The sequence below is a fragment of the Bos mutus genome, chromosome 26 (genome assembly GCF_027580195.1).
Source record: "Bos mutus isolate GX-2022 chromosome 26, NWIPB_WYAK_1.1, whole genome shotgun sequence".
NCBI classification, from domain to species: domain Eukaryota; kingdom Metazoa; phylum Chordata; class Mammalia; order Artiodactyla; family Bovidae; genus Bos; species Bos mutus.
In genome coordinates, this window is record NC_091642.1 from 6521581 (window position 1) to 6547159 (window position 25579).

The following is a 25579-nucleotide window of genomic DNA, read 5'->3' on the forward strand; positions in this document are numbered from 1 at the left end:
CCTAGCGGGCTACCATCCATGGGGTCGCAAAGATTCGAACATGACTGAGCGACTGAGCACACACTCAGCCTGTGATATTTTCTCAGTTAAGGTCATTCTACCACAAACTGCCAAGTGAGTGTGCACCTCGTGGTCAGAGGTTCAAACTGCTTGGTCAAGGCCAGCCTTGTTTACTGAGGCCAAGAGTTGTGAAGTCAAGTGCCTTTTAAAGCTCTTACTAGAAAGATGCCATTCTCTTCATAAAGGGACTGGGCCCAGCCCAGCAGTCACCGTTGCTGAGCTGTTGTTCCCTACGGGCACCAGGCTTCACGTTTTTCAGGCATTAATTGAACCCTTATGAAAGTGGGCATTCTTCTTCTTCTTTCTTTACATACAAAGGACCTGAAGCTCAGAGAAGTTAAATAACTTTCACAGAGTCACGCAGCTAAGATTGAGACATAGGTCTACCCACGTAGAGACCCCCAAGGGCCGCTGTGCTGGGATCATCAGTTCTTGTCTCCCCAGAGATGAGAAGTGGTCTCCTAGCTCAGGGCCGTCTTCTCTGAGAGATTGGCAGCCAGTGAGGAGGCAAGCCAGGGTGACGCCCCCTTTGAAGTGGAAGCAGCGAGTCCAGTGGTGCAGAGACCCCACCATGAGCCCTGCTGGGGAGTCAGGGGCAGGGTGGGCAGGAACTGCCCAAATACACTTGTGTTGCCACCTTAGCGCCCACCTGAGCCCCCGGGGCACTCAGTCAGTGGCTGACGGAGGAAGTTGTATGTCCTGCAGTGATGGGTGGGGTTGAATCTGTGGCTTGGCTGGTGTTTCCATGACAACAGACACAACACTGCTCTGCAGGGCCAGGTAGGAGAGCCCCTCCAAGCAGGCACATCTAGAGAAGGCAGTGTCGTGTTGTGAGGAAGGGAAGGGAACTTCTGGTCATCCCTGTACTGAAAGGTGGGACGAGTCTCAATGCTGCTTCCAAGGGCGCCCAGGGTCCTGCCCTCTCAGCCTGGCCCCGCAGCAGGTAGTCAAAGGGCCTCCAGGTCTCATCTCTTAGTGCATGTCCATCCCAGGGGATAATAAGCTGGGTCTGGCCCAGCCTCCCTGTTCCTCACTGCCATCCATGCCTTGATGGCTGGCCTCTCAGCTGCAACTTAATTTTCAAATTGGCCATTAAGAGTTCAAAAACATCAGGGTTTTCATTTTTAATGCATTAGAAACCCTGCCACATCAGAATGTGAATGTTCCATCCACATTCAAGTGAACCAGATGTTCAAGGAATTGGAGAGGATGGTGGGAGACAGGCCACATGCTCTGAGTGTCTTTTTAGTGTGGGCCCCAGTGGGTCTCAGGGTTGGGAGCTGCCAAAACATGGCAAACCCACGGAGTCATTAACTCTTCATTGTACCGGGTAAGAATATTTTTTAAATGAAAATAACTGAAGAGCCAAACTCATCCACTGTTGCCATCATTTCATAAAATAGGTTTAATTTCTTCCCCCCAAAACACCTACAAAAGAGGGGCCTTGAGAAGCCGGCCAAGGGTTACACAGGGAAGGCCACACACCACGGGTCTTACTCTTCAATGCAGCCACCCACGTGACCGGGGCTCAGAAGTCCCTGAAGCTAGTATCTCTCCAGCATCTGCCAGGCGCCAGCTGCTCCTGTCAGTGTTTAATAACTGATCAGTTGAAGACGTAGGGATTTGATTTGAGGAAACTAGAAACTATACTCCAATACTTTGGCCACCTGATGCGAAGAGCTGACTCATTGGAAAAGACCCTCATGCTGGGAAAGATTGAAGGCAGGAGGAGAAGGGGACGACAGAGGATGAGATGGTTGGAGGGCATCACCAACTCAATAGACATGAGTTTGAGCAAGCTCTGGGAGATGGTGAAGGACGGGGAAGCCTTTTTAATGAGCTGTGTTAAGACATAATAGGACCTTAAGCAGAGGCCCCTAGACTGCCGGCTCAGTCTCAAAAGAGGTGCGTGTTAGCTGGGAAACCAGAGCAAGGCTTTTCCAGTAACACTGAACAAGTGAATCAAGACAGTCTTATATTGATTGTCTTCCTTAGACACATCCTTGGTAGGACCTGTCAGTTGAAGACAAAGTCCAGAACCAGGGTGTGAAGTCTTTCTCCCCTGGGGTGGGAGCGGCTTCTCTGGTTCCCAACCAGCCAAACATCCCGGTCAGAGGTAGGACAGCCTGGGTGACAGAAGCTGCCACCACGGCCATCAGCAGCAGCCCAGAAGGACTGTGGGGCACCTACCAAGTGACACAGACCCTGGCAGCCGGTGGGAGAACAGACCGGTGAACTGAGATCTGCACTCCCAAGGAACCCACAGCCCTGGTGAACCCCCGACTCCTGGCACCCAGAGCCCTCCACAGACAGCCCTTGGCCGCAGCTGCAGTCAAACCAACTCGATAGCTCGATTTTCCCTTCCTTTCTGCATCCTTGAGGAATCTTAGAGTCTCTGTACTAAACAAAATGGAATCAAGTCACAGAAAAGGGGATCCTTCCTTCGAGAATGTAAACAGCATCCTCCAAGAGATGGGGGTTTGCCCCCCACAGGCTGTGTTTTAAATCCCTAACACAACAAAACAAAATCCAAGGGTGTTTCATTTAAACAGAGTTTTCTTTTTCACCTTCCAATTTGACGATAGCCAGAAGTAAGATCTTGGTCTAAAAAAATTGAAAAAACAAAAGTAAAACAGATTCCAACCCCCAAGAATGAGAGAAGGAAAGAGACTGAAGGAGTGTCACTGGGGCTGGGAAGACTTCAATTTGGGGGCCACTGGTGGATCTAATGGTTAAAAAAAAAAAAAAATCCGACTGCAATGCAGGAGACCCAGATTTGATCCCTAGGTTGGGAACATCCCCTGGAGAAGGAAATGGTTACCCACTCCAGTATTCATGCCTGGAGAATTCCATGGACAGAGGAGCCTGGCGGGCTACAGTCCCTTGGGGTCGCAAGAGTCAGACACGACTGAGCAACTAGCACTTTGACTTCACTTCACTTTGGTTCTGATGGGATGCCAGTGACAGCTCCCTGTTACTTTCTCTGACCGCCGTTCCCCTGCCGTTGGCACGCTCGGGGGGCCCATGTGGCCAGACCTGTGGTCCCAACTGCCAGGTTATATTCCCCTTTAGCAAGTTCCAGATTTGTCAGCAATGAATGATGGCGAGGCAGATTGTACCTCAAGCACGACCTTTGAAGTAAAGCTAATTTATCCTTACACCATTCAAGGATTTACTCACTGCATTTCTGGTCTTTCCTTCCAAGTTCATTTTGCCGTAAATGTCACAATTTCATACTCCCCATATTTCACTGTAACTGCCTCGTTCTCTGAGTCGAACGTGCTTTGTTTCAGATAACCAGGGTTTAACGATAGGAATTCTGGTCACCATCCTCTGTCTTCTTGCTGCTGGATGTGTGGTTTACCTCAAAAGGAAGACGTTGATACGACTGCTGTTTACAGATAAAAAAAACACCATCGAAAAGCTAAGGTACCCTGGGTCGGGGTCATTTTTTCAAGAAATGGCATTTGAAAGAAGACGACCAACTGCTTATCATTGTGTTTCCTTAGCAAAGAAGGGGTCAGATTTTCTGTTGGTCTGGTGTTTTAACGTTTCTGCCGGACTGGCTGCCCGCTTTGCTTTCTCCTCAAACTATTCGCTGCTTATTACATAAATAAGCAGGGTGTTGATGAATTCCACTGGTGTGTTTTTCCCCACCCTAACCTTGGTAATTTTCATAAGACATGGGATATTAAAACATCTTTATCAGCTGGGGTAGCTTTTGATCCAAATATATTCCAAGATGTTGCTAAAATGCCAGCTTTATGCAAAAAGTCTCCCAGGTGTCACAAAGTCGTGTTCCTATGCATTGCAAGAACTTTAGTTTAACAGCATAATGGCTCTGGGGGAAAGAACTCAGTATTCATATTTTAGTCCTGTAAGAGATTAAACCTTTTCTCTTGCATGGTTAACACACTGAGTTAAAAGAAGTGAGCTGTGTTTTGAGCGTTTCTGTGACAAACGGGGAAAGTGGAGCTGCGCAGAGGGTGCGGCGCCCCCCACGGAGCGTGTCTGGGGTTGACTTGCAGGTGCGTGCGCCCTCCCCGGCCCCCCAGGGGCTCCCAGCCCGGCCAGGCCCACCTCACCCACCTCAGCAAAGGCCCGACGAGGAAGCCGCCACCTTCCAGCACACCTAAGGTGAGTTTCCAACAGACGAGAGGTGAGTGAGTGAGCCATGAGGACGCGGGTGTTTCAACAAGAGATTGAGCGGGACTCGACCCGGAGACTCTTCCTGAAAAGCGCTGGGTCAGCCCGCTCTGGATGACAGAGGCTCCCCGAGGCGACGGCTGGGGCTGGGAGAGGCTCAGGGTGCCGGATTCCACTGAGCCCACATCCCGGGAGGGACGTGGTCTTGGTCACCACCCTGCCTTCACCCAGGCGGCCGGACTCCATGGGGGAGGGGAGGGGACTGGGCCTGCCCTCAGGCCGGGTCCTGACGCTGGACCCCTGCTGTGGTGCGAGGGTGCCATGGACTGGGGAGGGGGGCTTCTGTGGCTCCCTGCTACTCCCAGGGTATTTCTAAGGGTCACAGTGAGGGTATGTCAAAGGGTCACACTGAGGGTACGTCTAAGGGTCACACTGAGGGTACGTCTAAGAGTTACTCCCAGGATATCTCTAATAGTCACAATGAGGGTATTTCTAAGAGCTACTCCCAAGGTATTTCTAAGCATTACCCTGAGCCCTTGGTTGGGCCCATTTTGCTCCAACCACGAACTGTGGAAGCTCTGTCCAGCCCACAGCTTCAGAGAGCTGGATCCTTAAAGGGCCTCCCGCTCCCTGCTGTCTCTTAACTTTCCTACTGCCCTGGTGAATGCTGACTAGCCTTCACTCTGGCATTTTGTTTCCCCACCAAGTGTTTCTGATATATCTACAAGAATTCCTGAGTATTGAACTCATTCAACAAGAGTCCAGATTGTAGCAGGAAAGTGTTTGTGTCAATAAATGACAAATGATTTTTCAAACCATTATCAGGCATTCAGTAGGCAAAAAAAAAAAAGAAAAGAAAATCTATTTTATCTCCCTCAATCCAAAAAGTATAGAGTTGGGTTCCAAAGAGAAGCCATTCCTAATAAGCATTGCCACTTTCCACACCCAACCATGGACATGAGGAGAAAACAGCTTTATTTGTGAGAGTCAAAGATGCAGCTTTATTTTGAAGGACCAGAAACCAGAAATGACCCAAATACCCATCAGCAGGTAGAAGGGTAAGCACATTCTGTTATATTTACACAGAATACACACATGCCATTCAGAATAAGACAAAATGAACTATTGATACACAGGATATCTTGGGTACATCTCAAAATAATCATGCCGAGTGAAAGAAGCCAGACCATACCAATGATGCCATTTTTATAAAATTCTAGAAAATGCAAACCAATTTATAATGACCAAAGTTGTATCAGTAGCTGCTGGGAAAAGGAAAGGGAAGGACTTCACAAGTCAAAGCTCTAGTGAAAATGAGACATAGCTGATGACGGCGATGGGTATGTTCATTGTTTCTCTTGTGATGGTTTCATGGGTGTGAACCTCTATCAGAATTTACCAAATGTACATTTTAAATATTGACTGAAACTAACAGTCAATTAAACCTCAGTAAAGCTGTTTTTAGAGGGAAAGGAATAAAAGAGGTAGGCAGGGAGGGGCAGGGTGTGTGAGGCTCACGCTGCTTCCAGTCTCATCTGTCACTAAAAACAAGGCCATGTGGGCAGTGTTCCTCTGGACCCAGCCCCAGCCTCCACCCTTGGCTTCCAGAATCCCCCATGCTCCTCCTTCCTTGGTTCTCATCGAGCCTTGTGTACATTGAACTGCATCTAATTTTCACAAGTCCTTCGGAATTTCCTGAATTTCTGGTTTGTGTCTTTACACGTGGCGGCACTTGCTGAGGTGCCTTGCACCTACCTGCTAATTAATTAATCCAATTTTTAAAAATTCAAACAGAAATTGATCCCAGAGCTAAATGGGAAGGAAATTAAAAAGAAAAAGCGGGGCGGGGGGTGGATATAGGTATATGTATAGCTGGTTCACCTTGCTGTACAGTAGAAACGAACACAACATTGAAAAGCGACTATGCTCAAGAAAGAAATTAAAACCTAAGAAAAAAGCCAATCCCCATGGGTTCAGATTTGGGGGTGGAGAAGGGTGCTTCTGTTAGAATTCTGACATTTACATAAATGATAATAGATTCCCTTTCCTGTAACTCCTTGATTTCTCTCCCTTCCTCGAGCCCCTTCCCTGCCGCAGCTTTAGCAGAGGCGTTAGCACTGCATGTCCTCCAGGGATACCCTGTAATGATCACATTGTGGCTCTTTGCTCTGACCCCACAGGACAACACCCGGAGAGTGCTGCCATGTCAGCACGTGGACATCAGCAGACCCCTCAAAGCCCCCGACGCCCCTTGGCCGAGTTCCCCACAGCGAGGGCTCCCACCCCTGCACCAGGCTCCTCGTGTGCCCTGCGTCCCTGCCAGACCCCTGCCGGCCAACCCTGCACTCAGGCAGGCCCAGGTACGCCCGCAGCTCTGAACCTGATGGAGGTGCTTGGAATCCGGACCCCGCTACTTGCCAGCATCTGAACTTGGACAAGTTGCTTAAGTTCTCAGCGCCTATATAAAACAGTTAATTCAGCTCCTGAGATGGGGAAATGAGACCATCCACGGAAAGCATTTAGTACAGTGTTGGGTGCATAGCTGTGGTGCAGTATAGTTTAGCTATTCTGAGGGATATTTTTTAGTTTATTTTTGGTTGTACTAGGTCTTCGTTGCTACACGTGGGCTTTCTCTATTTGCAGTGTGCGGGCTTCTCGCTGTGATGGCTTCTCTTATTGCAGAGCATGGGCCCCAGGGCATGGGCTCAGTAGTTGTAACCACAGGCTTAGTTGCTCTAAGGCATGCGGAATCTTCTCGGACCAGGGATCACACCTTTGTCCCCTGCGTCGGCAGGTGGATTCTTAACCACTGGACTGCCGGGAACGACCTCTTAGGAATATTTTTATCTCTTCTATTCAGAATAGCGAGGGTGCCCATTCAGCTTGTCATCTATACCAACAGTCCCCAAGCTTTTTGACACCAGGGTCTGGTTTCATGGAAGACAGCTTTTCCATGGCTGAGGGGTGGGGAGGACGGTTTCCAAATGATTCAAGCTCATTACACTTATTGTGCACTTTATTTCTATTATTATCATATCACCTTCACCTCAGATCATCAGGCATTAGATCCCAGAGGCTGGGGACCCTTGATCTATGTACTACGACATTTTGGAGAGTGACAGGTGGCACTGTGAATAATTTAGCTTGGCCAATAAAACAGATATTTACAATAAATACAATAAGATACCTGATACTTTGGCCCCCTGATGCACAGAGCTGACTCATTGGGAGATAGGAATGGTAATGGGCATCCTTTCTTAACATTTTCCACCTTCAAAAATTATTTACAAAAATCTCTACCACTGATTTAGTTTCTGTACAGCAGTTACAAGAGTATATAACACACTTTATGTGTACGGTCTCATTTTTATGCTGTTGGAAGTAACGGTTTCTGTTTGTATGACAGGAAACTTGAGGTGGGGACAAAAGTAAAAACCAAATGCAAAGTACAAAGATATAATCACTGGTAAGGAAAATGGTATAACCATTTTAAGCCTCTGAATATATATAAATATTTTTCAAGACTAACCTGCACTTATGTTCCCGTACTAGTACAGAGCGTCTGTCTCACCGTGACTTTGCTGGTATTAAGTATTAATATTTCAAAGCTTTGCCCATTTGATACATAAAATAGCTTTTTACATCTAGTAGTTCTATAGATTACTGAAAGGGATGCTGAAGTTTCCAGCTATACACGCGTCTCTTTTCAGCCATCAGTTTTTACTTCATGTGTTTTGAAGCTCTGTTGTTTGTGGTACAAAACAATCTGGACTGCAGTGTCTTCTTGGTGAATTGATCCTTTCATTATTATGTAACATCCTTCATTTTGGGCTTCCCTGGTAGCGCAGGAGATGCAGGAGACCTGGGTTCAATCCCTGAATTAGGAAGATCCCCTGGAGAAGGGCATGGCAGCCCACTCCAGTATTCTTGCCTGGAGAATCCCATGCACAGAGGAGCCTGGCGGGCTACAGTCCGTGGGGTCGCAAAAGAGTTGGACGTGACCTAGCAGCTAAACAACAACAACAGATGTCCTTCTTTGGCTCTGGTGACTTTGTCCTAAAATGTTTTATCTTACATTAATACATTCGCCCAGTTTTTTTGGGTTTTTTTTTGACTGGGGTTTGCAAGGAATGTGTCTTTCCATCTTTTTACTTTTACTTATGTCATTTCACTTGAAATGAGTTTCCGAGAAACAGCATATAGTTGAGGCATGTATTTTTCATCCGTTCTGTCACTGGCTTTTCACTGGTGTATACAGACCATTTACTTTTAATATAAATTATTAATAGAGTTGAAGCCTATCTTTTTAATGTTTTTATCATGCTCCTCTTTCCTGACTTCCTGTGGGCTTGTTAAAAGTTTTTCACTACTCCATATTGATTCATCTATAGTGTTTATTAAATATGTCTGTCTGTACTTTTTTGTCTGGCTGCCTTAGGGCAGAGTTTCTCAGCCTCAGCATCGTTGACATTTTGGGCTGGATGACTCTGTGTTGCATCGGACTGTCCCGTGTATCATAGAATGTTTAGCAGCATCTTGGTTTCTACCAACTGTAGATGGCAGTAGTGTGTGTAATCATGCCTCTAAACATGGCCAGAGGTCTCCTAGGAGACACAATCACCCCTAACTGAAAACTGCTGCTCTAAAGATTACATTGTATGTACATAATGTATCACAGTCTACTAGTATCAATATTTTATCACTTCAAGTGGAAGGTAGAGCTTCACCATCTTTTCCGCCCCTTTATTCCTCTCCCTCTGTGATGTGGATGCCTTCAGTGTTACCTTAACGTAGTGAGACCTCTTTAGATGTCATTTTTGCTTTTAACCACCAAGCATCGTTTTTTAAACTTAAGGAGAATGGTTTACAGGACCTACTCATACCATCCCTCCTCCTGTTCTTTCTTCACTTCTGATGCCCCAGGTTTCTTTCTGTTATCATTTCCTTCCTATCTGAAAAGACTTCTTTTATTCCGTTAAAGCAGGTCTGCTGGTGAAAAATTCTTAGTTTTCCTTCCTCTGGACATGTCTGTTTCGCTTTCATTACTGAAAAATACTTTCCATGGATATAGAATTCTGGGTTGACTGTTTTCTTCTTTCAAGATGTGCAAAATGTTGCCCTGCTTCCTTCTGGTCTTTGTGGTGATAAGAAATCCACTGGGAAGTTCCATCCACAGGCTTTGTTCCAGGGAAGAGATGAGGCCTGTTACTGTAGGGAGGGATGGGTAACAGGGCTGGGCCATGTCCAGGATGTGGTACCCAGTGGGGACAGCAGGGCATGGCTTTTTTCTAGTCTCACCTGGAGGCAGAATTAGGTCAGGTATGGCCACAATGTATCTCTTACTGGCTCATGCTGCTCCTGTTCTTTTAGCTAAAGATAGGCTCTCCTCAGGCCTTTTTTTTTATATTTTCTTTTTTTCAGTCTGATGCTATTGGCATTTTCAGATTAGGAGGGGGGCACCTCCCCAGAGCCCAGGCCAAGATATAAAGAAGGGGAAAACAGAAAAAAACAAGGACTCGCTACTGGGCAGTTCCTCGAGTTCTGAGGTCCCTGTTGTTGTTTAGTCACTAAGTCGTGTCTGACTGTAGCCCACCAGGCTCCTCTGTCCATGGGATTCTCCAGACAAGAATATTGGAGTGGGTTGCCATGCTCCTGCTCCAGGAGATCTTCCAGACCCAGGGATCAAACCTGCGTCTCCTGTGTCTCCTGCATTGGCAGGCAGCTTCTTTATCACTGAGCCACCTAGGAAGCCCTCTGAGATCCCTAGCCAGTCCATTTACTTTTCTCCATCTTTCAGAGTGTCTGTCGGTTGCTTTATGGACTTTCTCCAGACTTTTATGTTGTAATTTGCAGGAGGAATAGGGTGAAATGTGCTTATTTCATCTCACCCAGACCTCATTTCTCTCTGCATTTCTTTGACTGCTGGTACACTTGAACTGCTTTTTGTATATCTATTAACAAAGTGTGCTGGTAAATTGACTGTCAAAAAAAAAAAAAAAAAGCCTTGATTTGTAGGTGATTTCTCTGCTGTAAAAACTCCACCATGATCAATTTCAGGTTATTGGAGTGATGTCTCTGAATCAAGAGCAGAGAATCAGCCGATATGTGCTGGTAGCAGCTGGCTCCAGCACACAGCTGCTATTAACTGTATTTGTTCTGTGAGTTGTCTGTTCCCATGCTTTGCCTATCTTTCTCTGTTTGAGAGTTTTTCTTCCTTATTCGTTCGAGTTCATTCTCTTAATAGGTTAAGAATCCTTACCCATTTCCAGTAATTTACGGTAGACATCTCCCTCATTTGCCTTTCAGTTTTATTTACGCTGGGCTTTTTTTTTTTTTTGTATAAAAATTCCAGTTTTGAGTGTTTATTAATCCTTGGTGAATCCTCCTATTCCTTTTGTGCTTATAAAGTCTTCTCCCATTTCAATCAAGATCCACCTGTAACTTCTTGTTTTGTTGCCCGTTGATGGTACTTTTACATTCATTTTGTGAACCTGTCTTGGATTTACATTAGTGGAAGGGATGAGTACTTTCTAAATTTCTCTGGGCATACGGATTTTTTCAAGAATCTGTTGAAGGCTGTGAACCCTTGAGAATGTACCCATACACAATACTTCATACACAAATTTCAGTAATTCACAGAGCCCATCAGCCTCTTCTCCATGGATTCTCTTGTCCTGGGGCTTTTCATGCCCCCCTTTAAGTAGCTCACCTGTGTACCATGTGACACTGGGACTCTCATAATGAGAAAGGATATTTTTACTTGCTGGTGTCTTTTTTTCCTACCAGCAGTGACTGCCCACAGAAGTGATGACGCCTTCAAGATTTCCTTTAAAGCAGGCCTCAAAAAAGGCCTTCATTCTGTTTTATGAAACTAAGGAAATGTTACCCTTTAAACATTAGTAACTGAAAAATCCACATTTCTCACTCCAGGCTGGGGTCTGTCTGGAGCTTTTCCGAGACATATGATCTGGATTAGGCTCGCACTTCTCATCACACCGAGGGGACCGGCATTAATCCCATGCAGGTGCGGTGCCTCTTGGAGGTGGTTCTTGTTTGGCGGCACGGATCGAACCCACTGACCCTTGGTGCTTTAGTATTACCTGTGCCCTGTCCCCTAGGACGCGACAGACACACGTTCGGTGGCTAGCCCTGCCTCATCCATCCAGGCTTACCATCTACACTTTCCAGAAGGTGTTTTTCATAAACACCATGATAGTGGTTGACCTCACATCCAAAGGGTGAGTTAGTTCTTTACAGAAAATGCTTGATCTTGCCATTAAGTGTTCTGTGTGATCTTTACAAATCAAGGACAGTTGAATCAACTCTCTTCTCTTGTCCACAGACGGGCCTTTCAGGGCTACCATTTCCTTCTCAGGGAAATGAGCCTTGCAACTCAAGCTTCTCAAACTAACTCCTCAGCCTTGGTCGAGGAAGCGAACTTTCATTTCCCTTTCATCCTGTCAGCTCTTTGAGAGGAAAAGCATTCAGTATATTCATCTGGCTTTTAGCTGACTGCTGCCAACTTCTCCCGAAACACAGCCTGAGCATGAAAGGCAAAGTGTGGGCTTGAGAAAAGGCTGGAAAAATGATGGAAAAAAAAAGAAGTCACACACAGGGGTGTGTGGTCACGTACAACTGTATGCAGGCAGGGAGCCTCGTAGAATACCATTGTTCTGCCTGGCACAGTCCTGGCCCCGCTCTTCCTGGCATGTTATATTCACAAGTCACCAGGAACAGGCATGTCAGTGAGGACACCAGACAAACCAGCCCACTGCCAGCTCAGGGACCACTGCAGAGGCCCCAGGGACAGCACTGCATAGCGAGTTCATCTCAGACTCTGGAAGAGAAAAAGGAGGAAAGAAAAACAGGGCAGTTTCCAGGAGTGGCGACCAAAGGACCCCAGAGGGTTTGGGGCGGCTTTCTGATGATGTTGCAGCCACGCATTCTGGGAAACAAACTCACTCAGAAGCGCAATGCAGATAGTGGGGTGCAGTTTATTACACCAGCGGACCCAAGGCAGAGTCTCCTCTTAGCCAAGGACCCCAACCAGTTTTTGTGAAAATCTTATATACCCTAAGTGTATGTGCCCAAACCCACCTCCCCAAATTCCCTGAAACTAGTCTGAACAAAGGAAAAGAAAGATACAATCAAAGTTAACCTGTGATTCATATGCCTTAAGCCTAGGTAGTTGCTGCTGCTAAGTCGCTTCAGTCGTGTCCGACTCTGTGCGACCCCATAGATTGCAGCCCACAAGGCTCCCCCGTCCCTGGGATTCTCCAGGCAAGAACACAGTGGACAATTATCAATAGGCCTGTGGTCATACCCCAATAAGCATAATAGAATTTACGATTCTATTCGGTTACACAGATAATAGGGTATTCTTTTAGGGATGGAGAGTCTAGGTACAAGCCCTGGGGCTCTTCCATCTGGGGGCCTGGTTTTCCAGTTGGTATGTCGTTTCCATAGATACTGGGCAAAGAGCTCAGAGTCTACAGTCCAGCCCAAGATGGAGTCCTGCTTTCAAATGGAGCCTGTTCTGTTTCCTCCTTCAATGATGGTTAATCTTAAGATATTTTAGGTGGTTTTTTCCTCTGGATTACAAAAGTGTTCAAAAACATACAACTTTGCACCCTAGAAAAATCCATTTTACCGTACGATCGTGTTAAAGTAATATATATTAAAGAGGACAATGTGTCCAAGCATGTGTCCTGGAAGTGTGTCTTCGGACGGCAGGCTTGAGCTCTGACACCCAGGCAGGGGGAGAGACTGCGTCCAGGAGCTCACGGCTTTGTAGCATGAAAGGATTCCTTGCCCTGACCCCAGACGTCATCTGTAAAGTCAACTGACTTGACTTCCATGAGGGAAGGGGGCCCTGAGAGGCCCCGGGCGAGCCAGAGACTCCAGGAGAAGTAATATCTGACATAGAGTTTTATGCTTTCCTTTTCTGCCTGCCGATTCCCTTCCGTCCTGAAACCTCAGCACAGGGTGCAGACCACTGCAGCCTGGTGTGGGTCTCAGGTTGGTCGGCAGATGAGGGAGAGGCTACACCAGGGGCACGTGTATGGGGGAGAGGACGGCTCCCTGTAGGCTCAGTCCTGAGCTGCCGGGAGAGGATCCAGCCTGGAGAAGCCCAGGGTGGGAGGCAGTGGGCACAGCCCCCTGACACAGACGGTACCCAGGGACCCTGAGAGAGCTCTGGGCATGGGTGGAGTGTCGTACCATCACCCAAGAGAGGGTCTCAAGTCACTAAAGATGAATTTTAAAAATAGGTGTGGCTCAAGAGACTAGGAGGTGTGACGACACTCTGGTGATTGTCTTACCTGCCAAACCCCCAGTGCGCCTAAATGTGTTCCCCGCTGAGTCAACGGGCTGGGGGGGCAAATTCTGGAGTTTCGTTAGATTTCTAGGATGTAGCAAACTGAAATCCTTTATGCACTTTATTATGACTAATAGGCTTAATTCACTCATCTAGAGTTTAAATAAGAGCACGTTCAATGTCACATCTAAGAAATAGATTTCTCCACTCACAGAGTTATATCTAGAGAAGTCTGTGCTAAGAAGTAGATCGAAATGCAATTTTCTGCTGTCAGACTGCAGTGTGCCATGATTCTAATGGGAGTATAAGTGGCACCTTCAATCCATAGATGAGCCATCCTTCAAACGAGTAAAAACCTCATGAAAGCATCACTTAGCACTTATCTGTAATTTTTTTAAGGTTTGCTCCATAAAACAGTATTTGAACTGTACATGCCAATGTGTGACCCTACTTGGATTGTTTTATTTTTTTAAGCCCTTCATTTCCTGGGAAAAGTTAGGAAGTGGTTTTCCTCCGTAGAATCTTATCAGTGATTAACGCTACTGACCTGACTGGCTAAAGTTGTTTTTCCAGTTAGATTAACTTCTTTACTAGAACAATAGGAAAAAAGAAGAAAAGCAACTGAACCTATCTCTTAGATTGATTTTTGCTGAATTCAGGTCCTTTCTTGAGGCAGCAGATGGGCTTATGAGAATATCTGCCAACCCTGTTTCTGGCGCATTTCTGTACTGCAGAAATTCCAGCAAAGGCAGGATTAATTCCTGTTTTTATTCTTATAACTGAATGGCTTATAATTGTCTGTGTGTGTGTGTATGCCTGTTTGAGTTATTACCCTAAGTGTTTTAAGATAAGGAGCACCTCGGTTGTGTTTTGAGTTGTTATAAAGCAGCAAGCATGTGTTGAACGCCAGTTATGTGGCTAGTGATCCCAGGCTAAGTGCTTTGCAGGCATTTCTAACCCCCTGGAGGGGCCTAGGAGGCAGACACCACCAATACCCCATTTCGCAGAGGAGGAAGCACGGCAACATGAGGCCAAATAGCGAGACCCCCGGAGGTGGAGACCAGGGCTGCAGACTTAGAATGGCTGCAGAAACAGGTGGATACAGAGCGCGCAGAAGGGAGGAACTGCAGGAAGACCGTGATGGCGAGCAGGTCTTAGATCACCGGCTGCCTCGGCAATCTTTAATCCATTTTCCCCATTTTTGCCACAGATAAAGGTGATGGGGTGGGATGGGGGAACCTTCTCGCATCCTGCAAAGCCTCGTATAGTAACAGGAGAGACTTGCATTTCTCTCTGCTTTTGCTTATAATAGTATCATGCTCCAGCCATTTGTCTTGACTGATCTTAGAACCAGCCCCTGGTCAGAAACATTAGTTGTGTTGCATTCCAGATACTCATGGCATCTTTTTTTTAAATGTATTTTTAATTGAAGGATAATTGCTTTACAATATTGGTTTCATTTCTGCCATACAGCAACGTGAATCAGCCAGAGGTGTACATACGTCCCCTCCCTCTTGAACCTCCCTCCCACCTCCCGCCCTTTCCCACCCCTCTAGGTGGTCACAGAGCCCCGGGGTGAGTTCTCTGAGTCATATAGCAAATTCCCACTGGCCGTCTACTTGACATATGGCCGTGTAGATACTTCCATGCCACCCTCTCCATTTGCGGCACCCTCTCGTTCCTCCCCCCACCGCCCGTTTCCATAAATCTGTTCTCTGTGTCTGCCCTGCATTCCTGCCCTGCAGACAGGCTCATCAGTACCCTCTTTCTAGATTCCGTGTGAAAAATCCTCCATGCATTGTTTGTAGAGGTGAGATTTTCAGTTCAGTGTCTCTGACATTTCTCCTCCTCCACACCTCATCTGTGTCTGTAGAACATACAACGCACTGTATTTTGTAAAACAAGGCTGCCCGACATTGTACATCTCTTCTAAGATGGTAGAGCAACCAGACTCAATGTAAGTAGTGTCAGAGGGAAGTGGGGAGAGCTATTTCAAAGAGCCCTCCCTTCCCCAACCCACACAGAGTGATGAACAGTTAACACGGGCTGTTACTTATAAGCAATAACTATTCGTTCATAAATGCTTTGTAAGGATACAAATAGGAGCAAAGCTAATTTAGACCATGATTTCAGAGCCATCAGGTCCTGGCCAGTCCCTCTGAGGTTGACCCCAAACTTGCAGAGTTGTCTGCCATAGAACGAATTCGCATCTGAATTTATTTGAATGAGGACTTGCACCCTTCTGATCTGTGTGGGCGTCTGATACTTAGACCGGCCCTCACAGAGTTTGCAAGCCTGATGATCTAGACCCTTGCTTGTCAGAAATGCCAGTACATACTGAGAAAAGGAAATATATTCATCAGGATATACTCCCGAGGCAGGGAGGTGAAATATGGGAAAACTGATCGTTATAAAAACCTGTGTTACTAAAGGGAAACCTAAAGCTGGGGAGGGTCCTCGGTGTCTTCTCTCTGCTTCTCAGATTTCATCCTTTTACCCAGACGTCCACCCAAGACCCCTTCCTCCCGAGCCTTCCTACAGTCCTCCCAGGGGTCTCCTCACTCACCCGCCACCTCGGTCCGGAGTTACCTGGGCACCTGGCCTGCTCCATTTCAGAAGGCTGCTGCTGCTGCTGCTAAGTCGCTTCAGTCGTGTCCGACTCTGTGCGACCCCATAGCCGGCAGCAGGAGACGTACTCCTTTCCAGGCACACCTGAGCCCTTGTGCACACCGTGAACACAGTAGACATGTAGGAAGTACACTGAACTGAGCTGAATTCTCAGCAGTAAATAGTAAGCCTTGTCACGGGATCGCATACTCCCTTGGGGCCCACCCGACCAGTGAGCCATAGGTGAGTAAAGATCTTAGGCACTTCATCCTGTAAATCTGAAGTAGAGCTACTGCCCAGCTAGAGCATAAGACTTTAAATTGTAGCTACCAAGGTTTGGGACTCCCGCTCACTTCTGCCTACCCAGTAACTTGCAGGAATTTCAGCTAAAATATTTGGGGTTTCATATCGTATACCAAGGCTTCCCAGGTGGTACTAGTGGAAAAGAATCGCCCATCAGGGCAGGAGATGCAAGAGACATGGGTTTGAGCCCTGGGGCGGAAAGGTCCCCTGGAGGAGGAAATGGCAACCCGCTCCAGTATTCTTGACTGGAGAATCCCACGGACAGAGGAACCTGGTGGGCTACAGTCCGTGGGGCTGCAAAGAGTTAGGCGTGACTGAGCACTCACATCATGCACTAATACTCACAAGACAAACTCATCTGATGTGGAAGAACCTTCATCTCCCTGGAGAGAAATAACTTCAGAGGGAAGCCATTCAAGTGATTACAGTATTCAAAGGAGTGTTTGTTTTCCACTCACTTCTATTACTGTAAACACCCAAATTGTACATAAAAAAATGGATGCCTGACACTTTACCTTTATATTGTAATGGCAATGGATGCCTGTAAGTAAAAATTCCAACAGTGTAAAGGCTTATTTGGAAAGTAATCTCCCTCCCACCTCTATCACCAGGCTCACTTCCCAAAAGCAATCATTAACACTGCTGCTGCTGCTGCTGCTAAGTCACTTCAGTCGTCTCCGACTCTGTGCGACCCCATAGACAGCAGCCCACCAGGCTCCCCCGTCCCTGGGATTCTCCAGGCAAGAACACTGGAGTGGGTTGCCACCTCCTTCTCCAACGCATGAAAGTGAAAAGTGAAAGTGAACTCGGTCAGTCATTAACACTAGGTGTTTGTAAAATGTAATTTAGAATACAGTGAAAAGTCTCTTCCACCTGTCTCTCTCTGCAGAGTGAGAGGTTATGGAAAAGTTGAAAATTTTCAAACACTCAAAATTAAAAGGTACAGTGAAACCTCTCTGCCCATCCCCCGTCTTCAGCAACCACCACCTGGCTGTCGCTCATTTTTCAAACCTTGGATCCTACTTTTGAAATCAAATGGCAGCGCACCTGGTACTTCTTTCCACTTTGGTTATTCCAGATCGACCGAATCCTTTTCACTGGCTGTGTAGTATTTCATGGTAGGGCCACACTGTAAATCCTTTAACCGGTCCTTTACTGATGGCTGCATGGGTGGTTTCATCATTTGATCCTTCGAACGGGCATATTCATGCCCAGGCACCTTGAGCCCATGCTTGACAATGGATGTGGGACAGATTTCTGGGAGCACAGTTGCAGATCAAAGGCCATATGCATTTAGAAACTTGATAGATGAGGCAGAAATGCCTCTGAAAGATGCCATCCCTATTTCTGTTCCCCAAGTCTTCATCAATGCAGGTTGTGCAGGATTTTTCTTATCTTTGCCAATATGATAGGTTGAAAAAAAAAAAAACCTACATGTTTTTCTTCCTATACATGAGACGGGGGATCTTTTCACAGGTTTAAAATCCGTTTGTTTTTTCCCTTTTTCGTAAATGGCTTTGTCACCTCTTGTGACTTTTTGTTGTTTAAAAGGTTTGTCTACCCAAAGATTACAAATGTGTTTTTCTATTTCAAATAGCTTCATGATCTTTTTTTCACATTTAAGTATTTGATCCATCTGCTATTTAGTGTATAAAATGAAGTAGGAATCCAACTTTATTTTTCTAGATAACCTCCTGACTGATCCTTAGCATTGTTCATTGTGCTTGTGTATTTATTTGTCCTTTATTGGCTTATCTTTTCTATACTAGATTTATCTGGTTCCTCCTCCATTCTTCATTGTCGTTCACTTTCTAAATCTTGTCCGACTCTTTGCAACCCCATGGACTGCAGCAAACCAGGCTTTCCTGTCCTTTACTATCTCCCAGAGTTTGTTCAGACTCATGTCCATTGAGTCGATGATGCCATCCAACCATCTCATCCTCTGTCATCCCCTTCTCCTACCTTCAGTCTTTCCCAGCATCAGGTTCTTTTCCAATGAGTCAGATCTTCACATCAGGTGGCCAAAGTATTAGAGCTTCAGCATCAATTCTTCCAAGGAACGTTCAGGGTTGATTTCCTTTAGGATTAACTGCTTTGATCTCCCTGCTGTCTGGGGGAGTCTCAAGAGTCTTCTCCAGCACAACAAGTTGAAAGCATCAATTCTTTGGCGCTCAACCTTCTTTATGGTCCAACTCTCACATTCTCCTCCACTCCACCACCCCCAGAGAACCAGCCCTAGATTTTATATATAATTTTCCTTTTCCTGCCGTTAGACCACAGAAACATTACTTTCATCTCCTCTCTACAAATCTGAGATAATCTCTCTCTCATTGGACTTTGTGATAATTAAATGAAAACATATAACTTTATTAGGATGTCTGTAATGTCTTTGCTAAATGATAGTAACTTTTATTTTACTTTTTATTCTGCGCTTATCTTTATCACTTTCATTTTTCTTTTGTACTTAGCTTAATTTTTCTCTAACTTCTTAGATCATTATTTCACTTATATTCATGTTTGATTACATAGCATGTAAATCTAGAAGTTTCCCAAACACTGCTTTATCTGTGCCTGTTCTCATTTTTGTGTTTACCGTGTTTATAATTTTTAAAGAGTCTATGTTTTCTCCTTTGGCCCCAATATTGAAGTTTATTCTGTTGTGGTTAATATTTTAAATAGCTTTCCCTACTGTCTAAAAGCAGAGCGTTTCTGTGAAACCTTTCATAAGCCAAAATGGCACAAAGTAAAGAAGCGATTACCTTAGGACACGTCTTGTTAGGGATGCAAATCGAGATAAAGCACGGATGCTCACAGACCGGGCTCAGAGCTCTGGCGGGCATGCTGAGTGCAGTTCCTGGGGCGGGAGCTTGGTGGTGCCACCCCTCTGCTCAATGGCTGTTGCCCCCACACACACACAATGCTGAAAGCTGGCTTTTTGCCTTTTCGTGTGTGAAAGTGAAGATCCTCTTCAGATTTCTGTCGGTTAGTGAAGACAGGTACTAATGTAGGTCTTTCATAAAAGTGCTGCTGCTGCTGCAAAGTCGCTTCAGTCGTGTCCGACTCTGTGAGACCCCATAGATGGCAGCCCATCTGGGATTCTCCAGGCAAGAACACTGGAGTGGGTTGCCATTTCCTTCTCCAACCCATGGAAGTGAAAAGTGAAAGTGAAGTCGCTTCAGTCCTGTCCGACTCTGTGCGACCCCATAGACGGCAGCCCACCAGGCTTCCCCTCCCTGGGATTCTCCAGGCAAGAACACTGGAGTGGGTTGCCATTTCCTTCTCCAATGCATGGAAGTGAAAAGTGAAAGTGAAGTCGCTCAGTCGTGTCCAACTCTAGCGACCCCATGAACTGCAGCCTACCAGGCTCCTCCGTCCATGGGATTTTCCAGGCAAAAGTACTGGAGTGGGTGCCATTGCCTTCTCCGTCATAAAAGTGAGGGTCTAGCAAATATATAAATGTAAAAGTGATCCAAAATCCACCCATATTTATACTGCATGGAAATAACCATTGTTACCTGTTTCTCTAGGTATACAACTACTTAACTTTCAGATATATGCATATATTTCTTTATTAGAAAAGGAAAAATTAAACAGTATAGACTGCTTCAGCCCATGCCAGATACAAGCTCTGGCCTAAGTTTGGTGTTGATTTTCTATGTGTGTGTGTGTGCATGCTAAGTCACTTCAGTCATGTCCGACTCTGGGACTCCATGGACTGCAGCCCTGGCAGGCCCTTCTGTCCATGGGATTCACCAGACAAGAATAACTGGAGTGGGCTTCCATGCCCTCCTCCAGTACTTTTCATATATTTTTATGTAAGTAGGTATCCATGAATAATATATATGACTAGTATTTTTTCAGTTTATATAAATGGTATCAAACTAAGCGTAACAAAACATGTACTTATCTGTGTTTTGCTTTTTGTTTCTGGATGTTCTCTTTGGTTCTTACTCAGCTATGAGGCTTGTCTTTTATTTTTTATAAGAATATTTGCTCCAATAATTTCAAAATCCAAAATCTTTGGGTGTGTTGCTGCTGAGGTTTTATCCTTCCCTCTCTCTCTCTTTCTCATGATTCCCTGCTTCCTGGTCATTTCCTGTGAGCTTACTTCACTGGAAAGTTCTCTGGGAGCTCTTGCAGGTCTAGGACGAAGGCTGTTCCCCCCAGAGAGGGTGTATTTGCGTCTGTCAGGTGGCCAAGGCAACACCAGCTTGAGGTCCAGTGAAATGACTCAGGGCTTACTGAGCTGCTACCCAGGTGATGTGTGATGTGACGTCAGTTTCTGGTCCGAAAGGGCAGTTTGTGGTTACAGGTCAGTCTGCCCAGCACCAAGAGAACTCTCCCTGCAGTCTAACTAGGGATAAGGGAACTGTCTCTGCAGTCTGCTAGGGATGGACAATGATAAGTGTTGATTTCTGGAAGATTCTTACCCTGAGGTATAGTCTTCTGCAGAGCCCAGCTTGATCAAGGAGAGGTCAGAAAGAGAACTGGGACAGGTGCCGACCCTTAACCCCTGCATCCCTCACCTTAAAAGGGGATCAGAACCAAACCCCAGGTTTCCCTAACTGGGCAAATACCTATAGCTTCAGTGTACTACTAACCCCTCTGGGCTTCTTTCACTTAGATGCTGGCCTGATAACATCTTACTATCTTGTAGCTCTTGATACTTTTAAGAAAAAAATTTAAATATATTCTATCCAACAATTTTAGAGAGAAGATAGGTCAAAATAACCCAGCCCATTGTGCATCTAGAAATGGATGATCCACCTCATAACTTCGGTTAGTTCTGTAATGTCTATCTTACAGAACTGTCTGTATTACAGCTTGTAACATCTACTTTCTGTTCTGTAGCCATAATTCCCACAGTTTTGTTAAGCTGAGGTCCACATTGAAGTGATTTAGTGCTCAATCTTTTTGCCACTGAGCCATCCTTTTCCTGTCTGGCTGAAGTCTATTCTGTAGGACTTTCAGAATTTCTTCTAGAACTCTTGGGACGAATTTTCTCTGAATTTTTGCATGTTCAAAGACATCAATGTCTTTTGTTTACTTTTTCAATGATGTTTTAGGCATAAAATTAATGGGTCACACTTTCTTCCTTGAAGCTCTTCCATGCATGCTTCCTCTATCTGCTCTGAAGAAATCAGAAGATGGCTTATCTTTTTTTCCTTGTAAGTGACCTGATTCTGTATCCTTGAAAGGCCAGTAGCTTTAAAGAGTTGTATCTTATTTCTGATGTTGGTGTTGTTCAGTTGCTCAGTCATGCCTGACTCTTTGTTACCCTATGGACTGCAGCATACCAGGCTTCCTTGTCCTTCACCATCTCCTGGAGTTTGTTCAAACTCATGTCTACTGAGTCAGTGATGCCATCCCACCATCTCACCCTCTGTCACCTTCTTCTCCTCCTGCATCAGTCTTTTCCAATGAGACAGCTTTTCACATCAGGTGGCCAAAGTATTGGAGCTTCAGCTTCAGCACCTGTCTTTCCAATAAATATTCAGGGTTGATCTCCTTTAGGATGGACCGGTTTGATCTCCTTGCTGTCCAAGGGTCTCTCAAGGGTCTTCTCCAACACTACAGTTCAGAAGCATCAATTCTTCAGCACTCAGCCTTCTTGATGGTCCAATTCTCACATACATGACTACTGGAAAAACCAGAGCTTTGACTATATGGACCTTTATCGGCAAAGTAATGTCTCTACTTTTTAATATGCTGTCTAAGTCTGTCATAGCTTTTCTTCCAAGGAACTTTTCTTTTAATTTCATGGCTGAAGTCACCATCTGCAGTGATTTTGGAGCCCAGCAGAATAAAGTCTGTCACTGTGATGAGTCTCACGCACTTCCCCAGGGAAACAGTGTACACTTTCCAGGACTTGACTCTTTCAGAAAAGTTTTTGCGTGTTAATGGTGAATATCTTTTCTCTCTGTACTATTTGCTCAGATCCCTTTGCCAGCGTTCTTTGTCCTTTACCCTTGAACTTTTCCTCCTTTCCCTCAGCTGGACCGCGGTAGCCCTGACTGTGTTCAGTGCGTCCAGGCCCTTGGTTTGTGCTGTTGCTTTGGTTTTTCCTTCCCTGTTTCTCTTAACTTTTGCCAGCTCCTTTTTCGTTTCCTTACATACATACACACTTTTGCCAGCGGGTTCTTAGTCGGCCCTTTGTTTATTGTGGTTCCTTCCTTCCTTCTTTCAGCAGTTTTGATTAGTGTGTCTGCGTTCCTCTTTAAAGGAAGGGAGGGCTTCCTGGGAGGAAGGACCAGTTGCAGGTCAGCTGGGGGAAGGGCCAGGTTAGAGCTCAGGACCAGCTCTTACATTGCCCACATCCCAGGGCACCACAGAGACAGCGGGCTTTGAGGGATGGTGGTGGTTTGGCCTCCTCTGCTTTCAGCAGAGACCCTGCCAGGACCCTCCCCTGCTCCACGTGTGCGCAGATGGCTGAGCTCGTCTGCTGTGCCTTCAGCCCTGACCCACGTCACCTGCTCACTCCCGTGTCTCGTCCTTGGCAGGCAGGGTGGGTGCTCTTCCCGGTTCTCCCTTTCATGGGCTCTTCTCGGCCCAGCCTGCTGCACACTTTGCATCCTTTTCTCATATATTCAGCTTTCCCAGAAGTGGAGTTCTGCTCCTCCTTGTGCATTTTCCTTACCGTCTTCAGGTGGTTTTAGCAGGAAAGAAGTAAGGACCTCTTCCAGCTATGTACAAACACGCTCTTACAAGGACGCCTGCCTCTTCTGAACAAGGCATCTCCCCGGGAACCAGTTATCCCTGTTGTTATCAGGAGGCATCCAATTCCTGCAGGGCCAGGGATGGCCAGACGGTGAGCAGCATTCATGCTGCCCTACCCCCAGCTCAGCCCTGCACAAGCTCACTGGGACCTCTGTGGCATCTCTGGCATTTTCCTGCGATAACATCCGGTCTTCCTGGGGGGATTCCCCCTGGAAAAGCAGGATGCACTTCCTCTTGCTGATCATGCAGACGGAGATAACAGTTGAGAGTTCTCTATGACAGTCAAGGCAAAGGGCTATATTTGGATCTAAAAATTTATTCTCGTCCCTCTAAAAATTATTTGAAATATGTGACTATTGCTAAAACATGAGCAGAAAATGGAGGAATGAGAACACTATTTTTTGGGGGTAACTTTATTTATTTGTTTTGGGTTGCACTGGGTCTTTGTTGCTGTGTGGGCTTTTCTCTAGTTGCAGCGAGTGAGGGGGGCTCCTCTCTAGTTGTGGGGCATGGGCTTCTCACCGTCGTGACCTCTCCCGTTGTGAAGCACAGGCTCTAGGGTGAGTGGGCTTCAGTAGTTGTAGCTCCCAGACTCTAGAGCACAGACTCCGTAGTTTTTGGTGCACGGACCCAGCTGCTCCGTGGCATGCAGGATCTTCCCAGACCAGGGATTGAACCCAAGTCTCCGCATTGGCAAGTGGATTTTTTATCACTGAGCCACCAGGGAAGCCTGAGACCACTCTATTTAATAACGGATCATGATTTTTCTCCGGTACCTAGGAGTTGAAGAGAAAGGGGCATCTGAACTTGTTTCCTTTTTAAAAATGAAAGTCAGTCTAAAGAAATGTTTATTGAGTGTGGAGTTTATGTTCACTGAGGCCTGGAGTCATTCCTCTGCTCCATCCTGACGGCTCTTTGTGGCCAGGTTGGATTGGACTTCTTCAGGAAACCTCAGGTCCAGGTTTTGCAAAGGCAGCTTGAAAAATGGTGCCTCAAAGGGAGTGCGGAAGCTCCGCTCCTCTCTCCAAGGTCAGAGCACGTGCTGCAGGGGCTTCTGTCCAGATGATTTTAGACTCCAGGTCTGATCCGTGAGAAGGGAGGACCCCTCATCTTTGACTAACTCTACTGTTCCATGAAGCCAGTTTGTCCCAGTTGGGCCTGGTGGGAAGCTGGCATCTTACCTAGGCAGCTACCTGTTTCATGTTTCCATAGAAACCTGTCCTGGGTGTGGCAGGAGGGAAGCAGATTGGTATTTCTGCTGAGCCCAGGTTTGAATCAGAACTTTCAATCAACATCTCAACTCTCTGGGCTTTTATCACTACGGTGACTATATAATTTCTCCTCTAAACCAGGAAACAGTGGAAACAGTGTCAGACTTTATTTTGGGGGGCTCCAAAATCACTGCAGATGGTGATTGCAGCCATGAAATTAAAAGATGCTTACTCCTTGGAAGGAAAGTTATGACCAACCTAGACATCATATTAAAAAGCAGAGACATTACTTTGCCAACAAAGGTCTGTCTAGTCAAGGCTATGGTTTTTCCAATGTCATGTATGGATGTGAGAGTTGGACTGTGAAGAAAGCTGAGTGCCGAAGAATTGATGCTTTTGAACTGTGGTGTTGGAGAAGACTCTTGAGAGTCCCTTGGACTGCAAGGAGATCCAACCAGTCCATCCTAAAGGAGACCAGTCCTGGGTATTCACTGGAAGGACTGATGCTGAGGCTGAAACTCCAATACTTTGGCCACCTCATAAGAAGAGTTGACTTATTGGAAAAGACTTGGATGATGGGAAGGATTGAGGGCAGGAGGAGAAGGGGACGACAGAGGATGAGATGGCTGGATGGTATCACCAACTCGATGCACATGAGTTTGGGTGAACTCTGGGAGTTGGTGATGGACAGGGAGGCCTGGCGTGCTGCGATTCATGGGGTTGCAAAGAGTCGGATACGACTGAGTGACTGAACTGAACTGAAACCAGGACACATTAGAGAGACTGTGATTAATAAATTCAGTGGTACCATAAATTGGGCATGTCCCAGGCAAACCAGAATGAATGGCCCACCTAATTACCTCCTAAGCTTCTGTGATAAATCCAAATATATTGTGATACATTGTAACATACATCTCACATTCTCTCCAGCCTTGCAGTAAAACCCTGACATTATCTTTACTAGCAAGACTAGATAGTTATTCATACTTAGTGGCAAAACTAGTCATCATTTAGTCATGAATTATTTAATCTGCAAAGTCTTTCACGTTTATGGTGCATGCATTCCATTTTTACGGTGCACACTAATATCTCGCTCATAGTTTTCTGCCATCTTACAGGAAACGGAAGTTGATTTAGCGCCATGGTTTATCACCCAGAGTGAGTCTGTTGGGAGGACTCTGGCGCTTTTATTAATTTGTTTTTATTGGAGTATAGCTGC

The 25579-nt window shown here is 46.0% G+C and overlaps 1 protein-coding gene across 1 annotated transcript in view; it reads left to right on the top strand.

Annotated features, from left to right (window-relative positions):
* ADAM12 (ADAM metallopeptidase domain 12) overlaps positions 1-25579 on the top strand; it is a 394288-nt gene that overhangs the window by 356476 nt on the left and 12233 nt on the right. The window contains exons 19-21 of the mRNA XM_070363357.1: positions 3354-3489; positions 4089-4197; positions 6387-6566. Coding sequence (XP_070219458.1) covers positions 3354-3489; positions 4089-4197; positions 6387-6566 — 425 coding nt within the window. The remainder of the gene's footprint in view (positions 1-3353; positions 3490-4088; positions 4198-6386; positions 6567-25579) is intronic.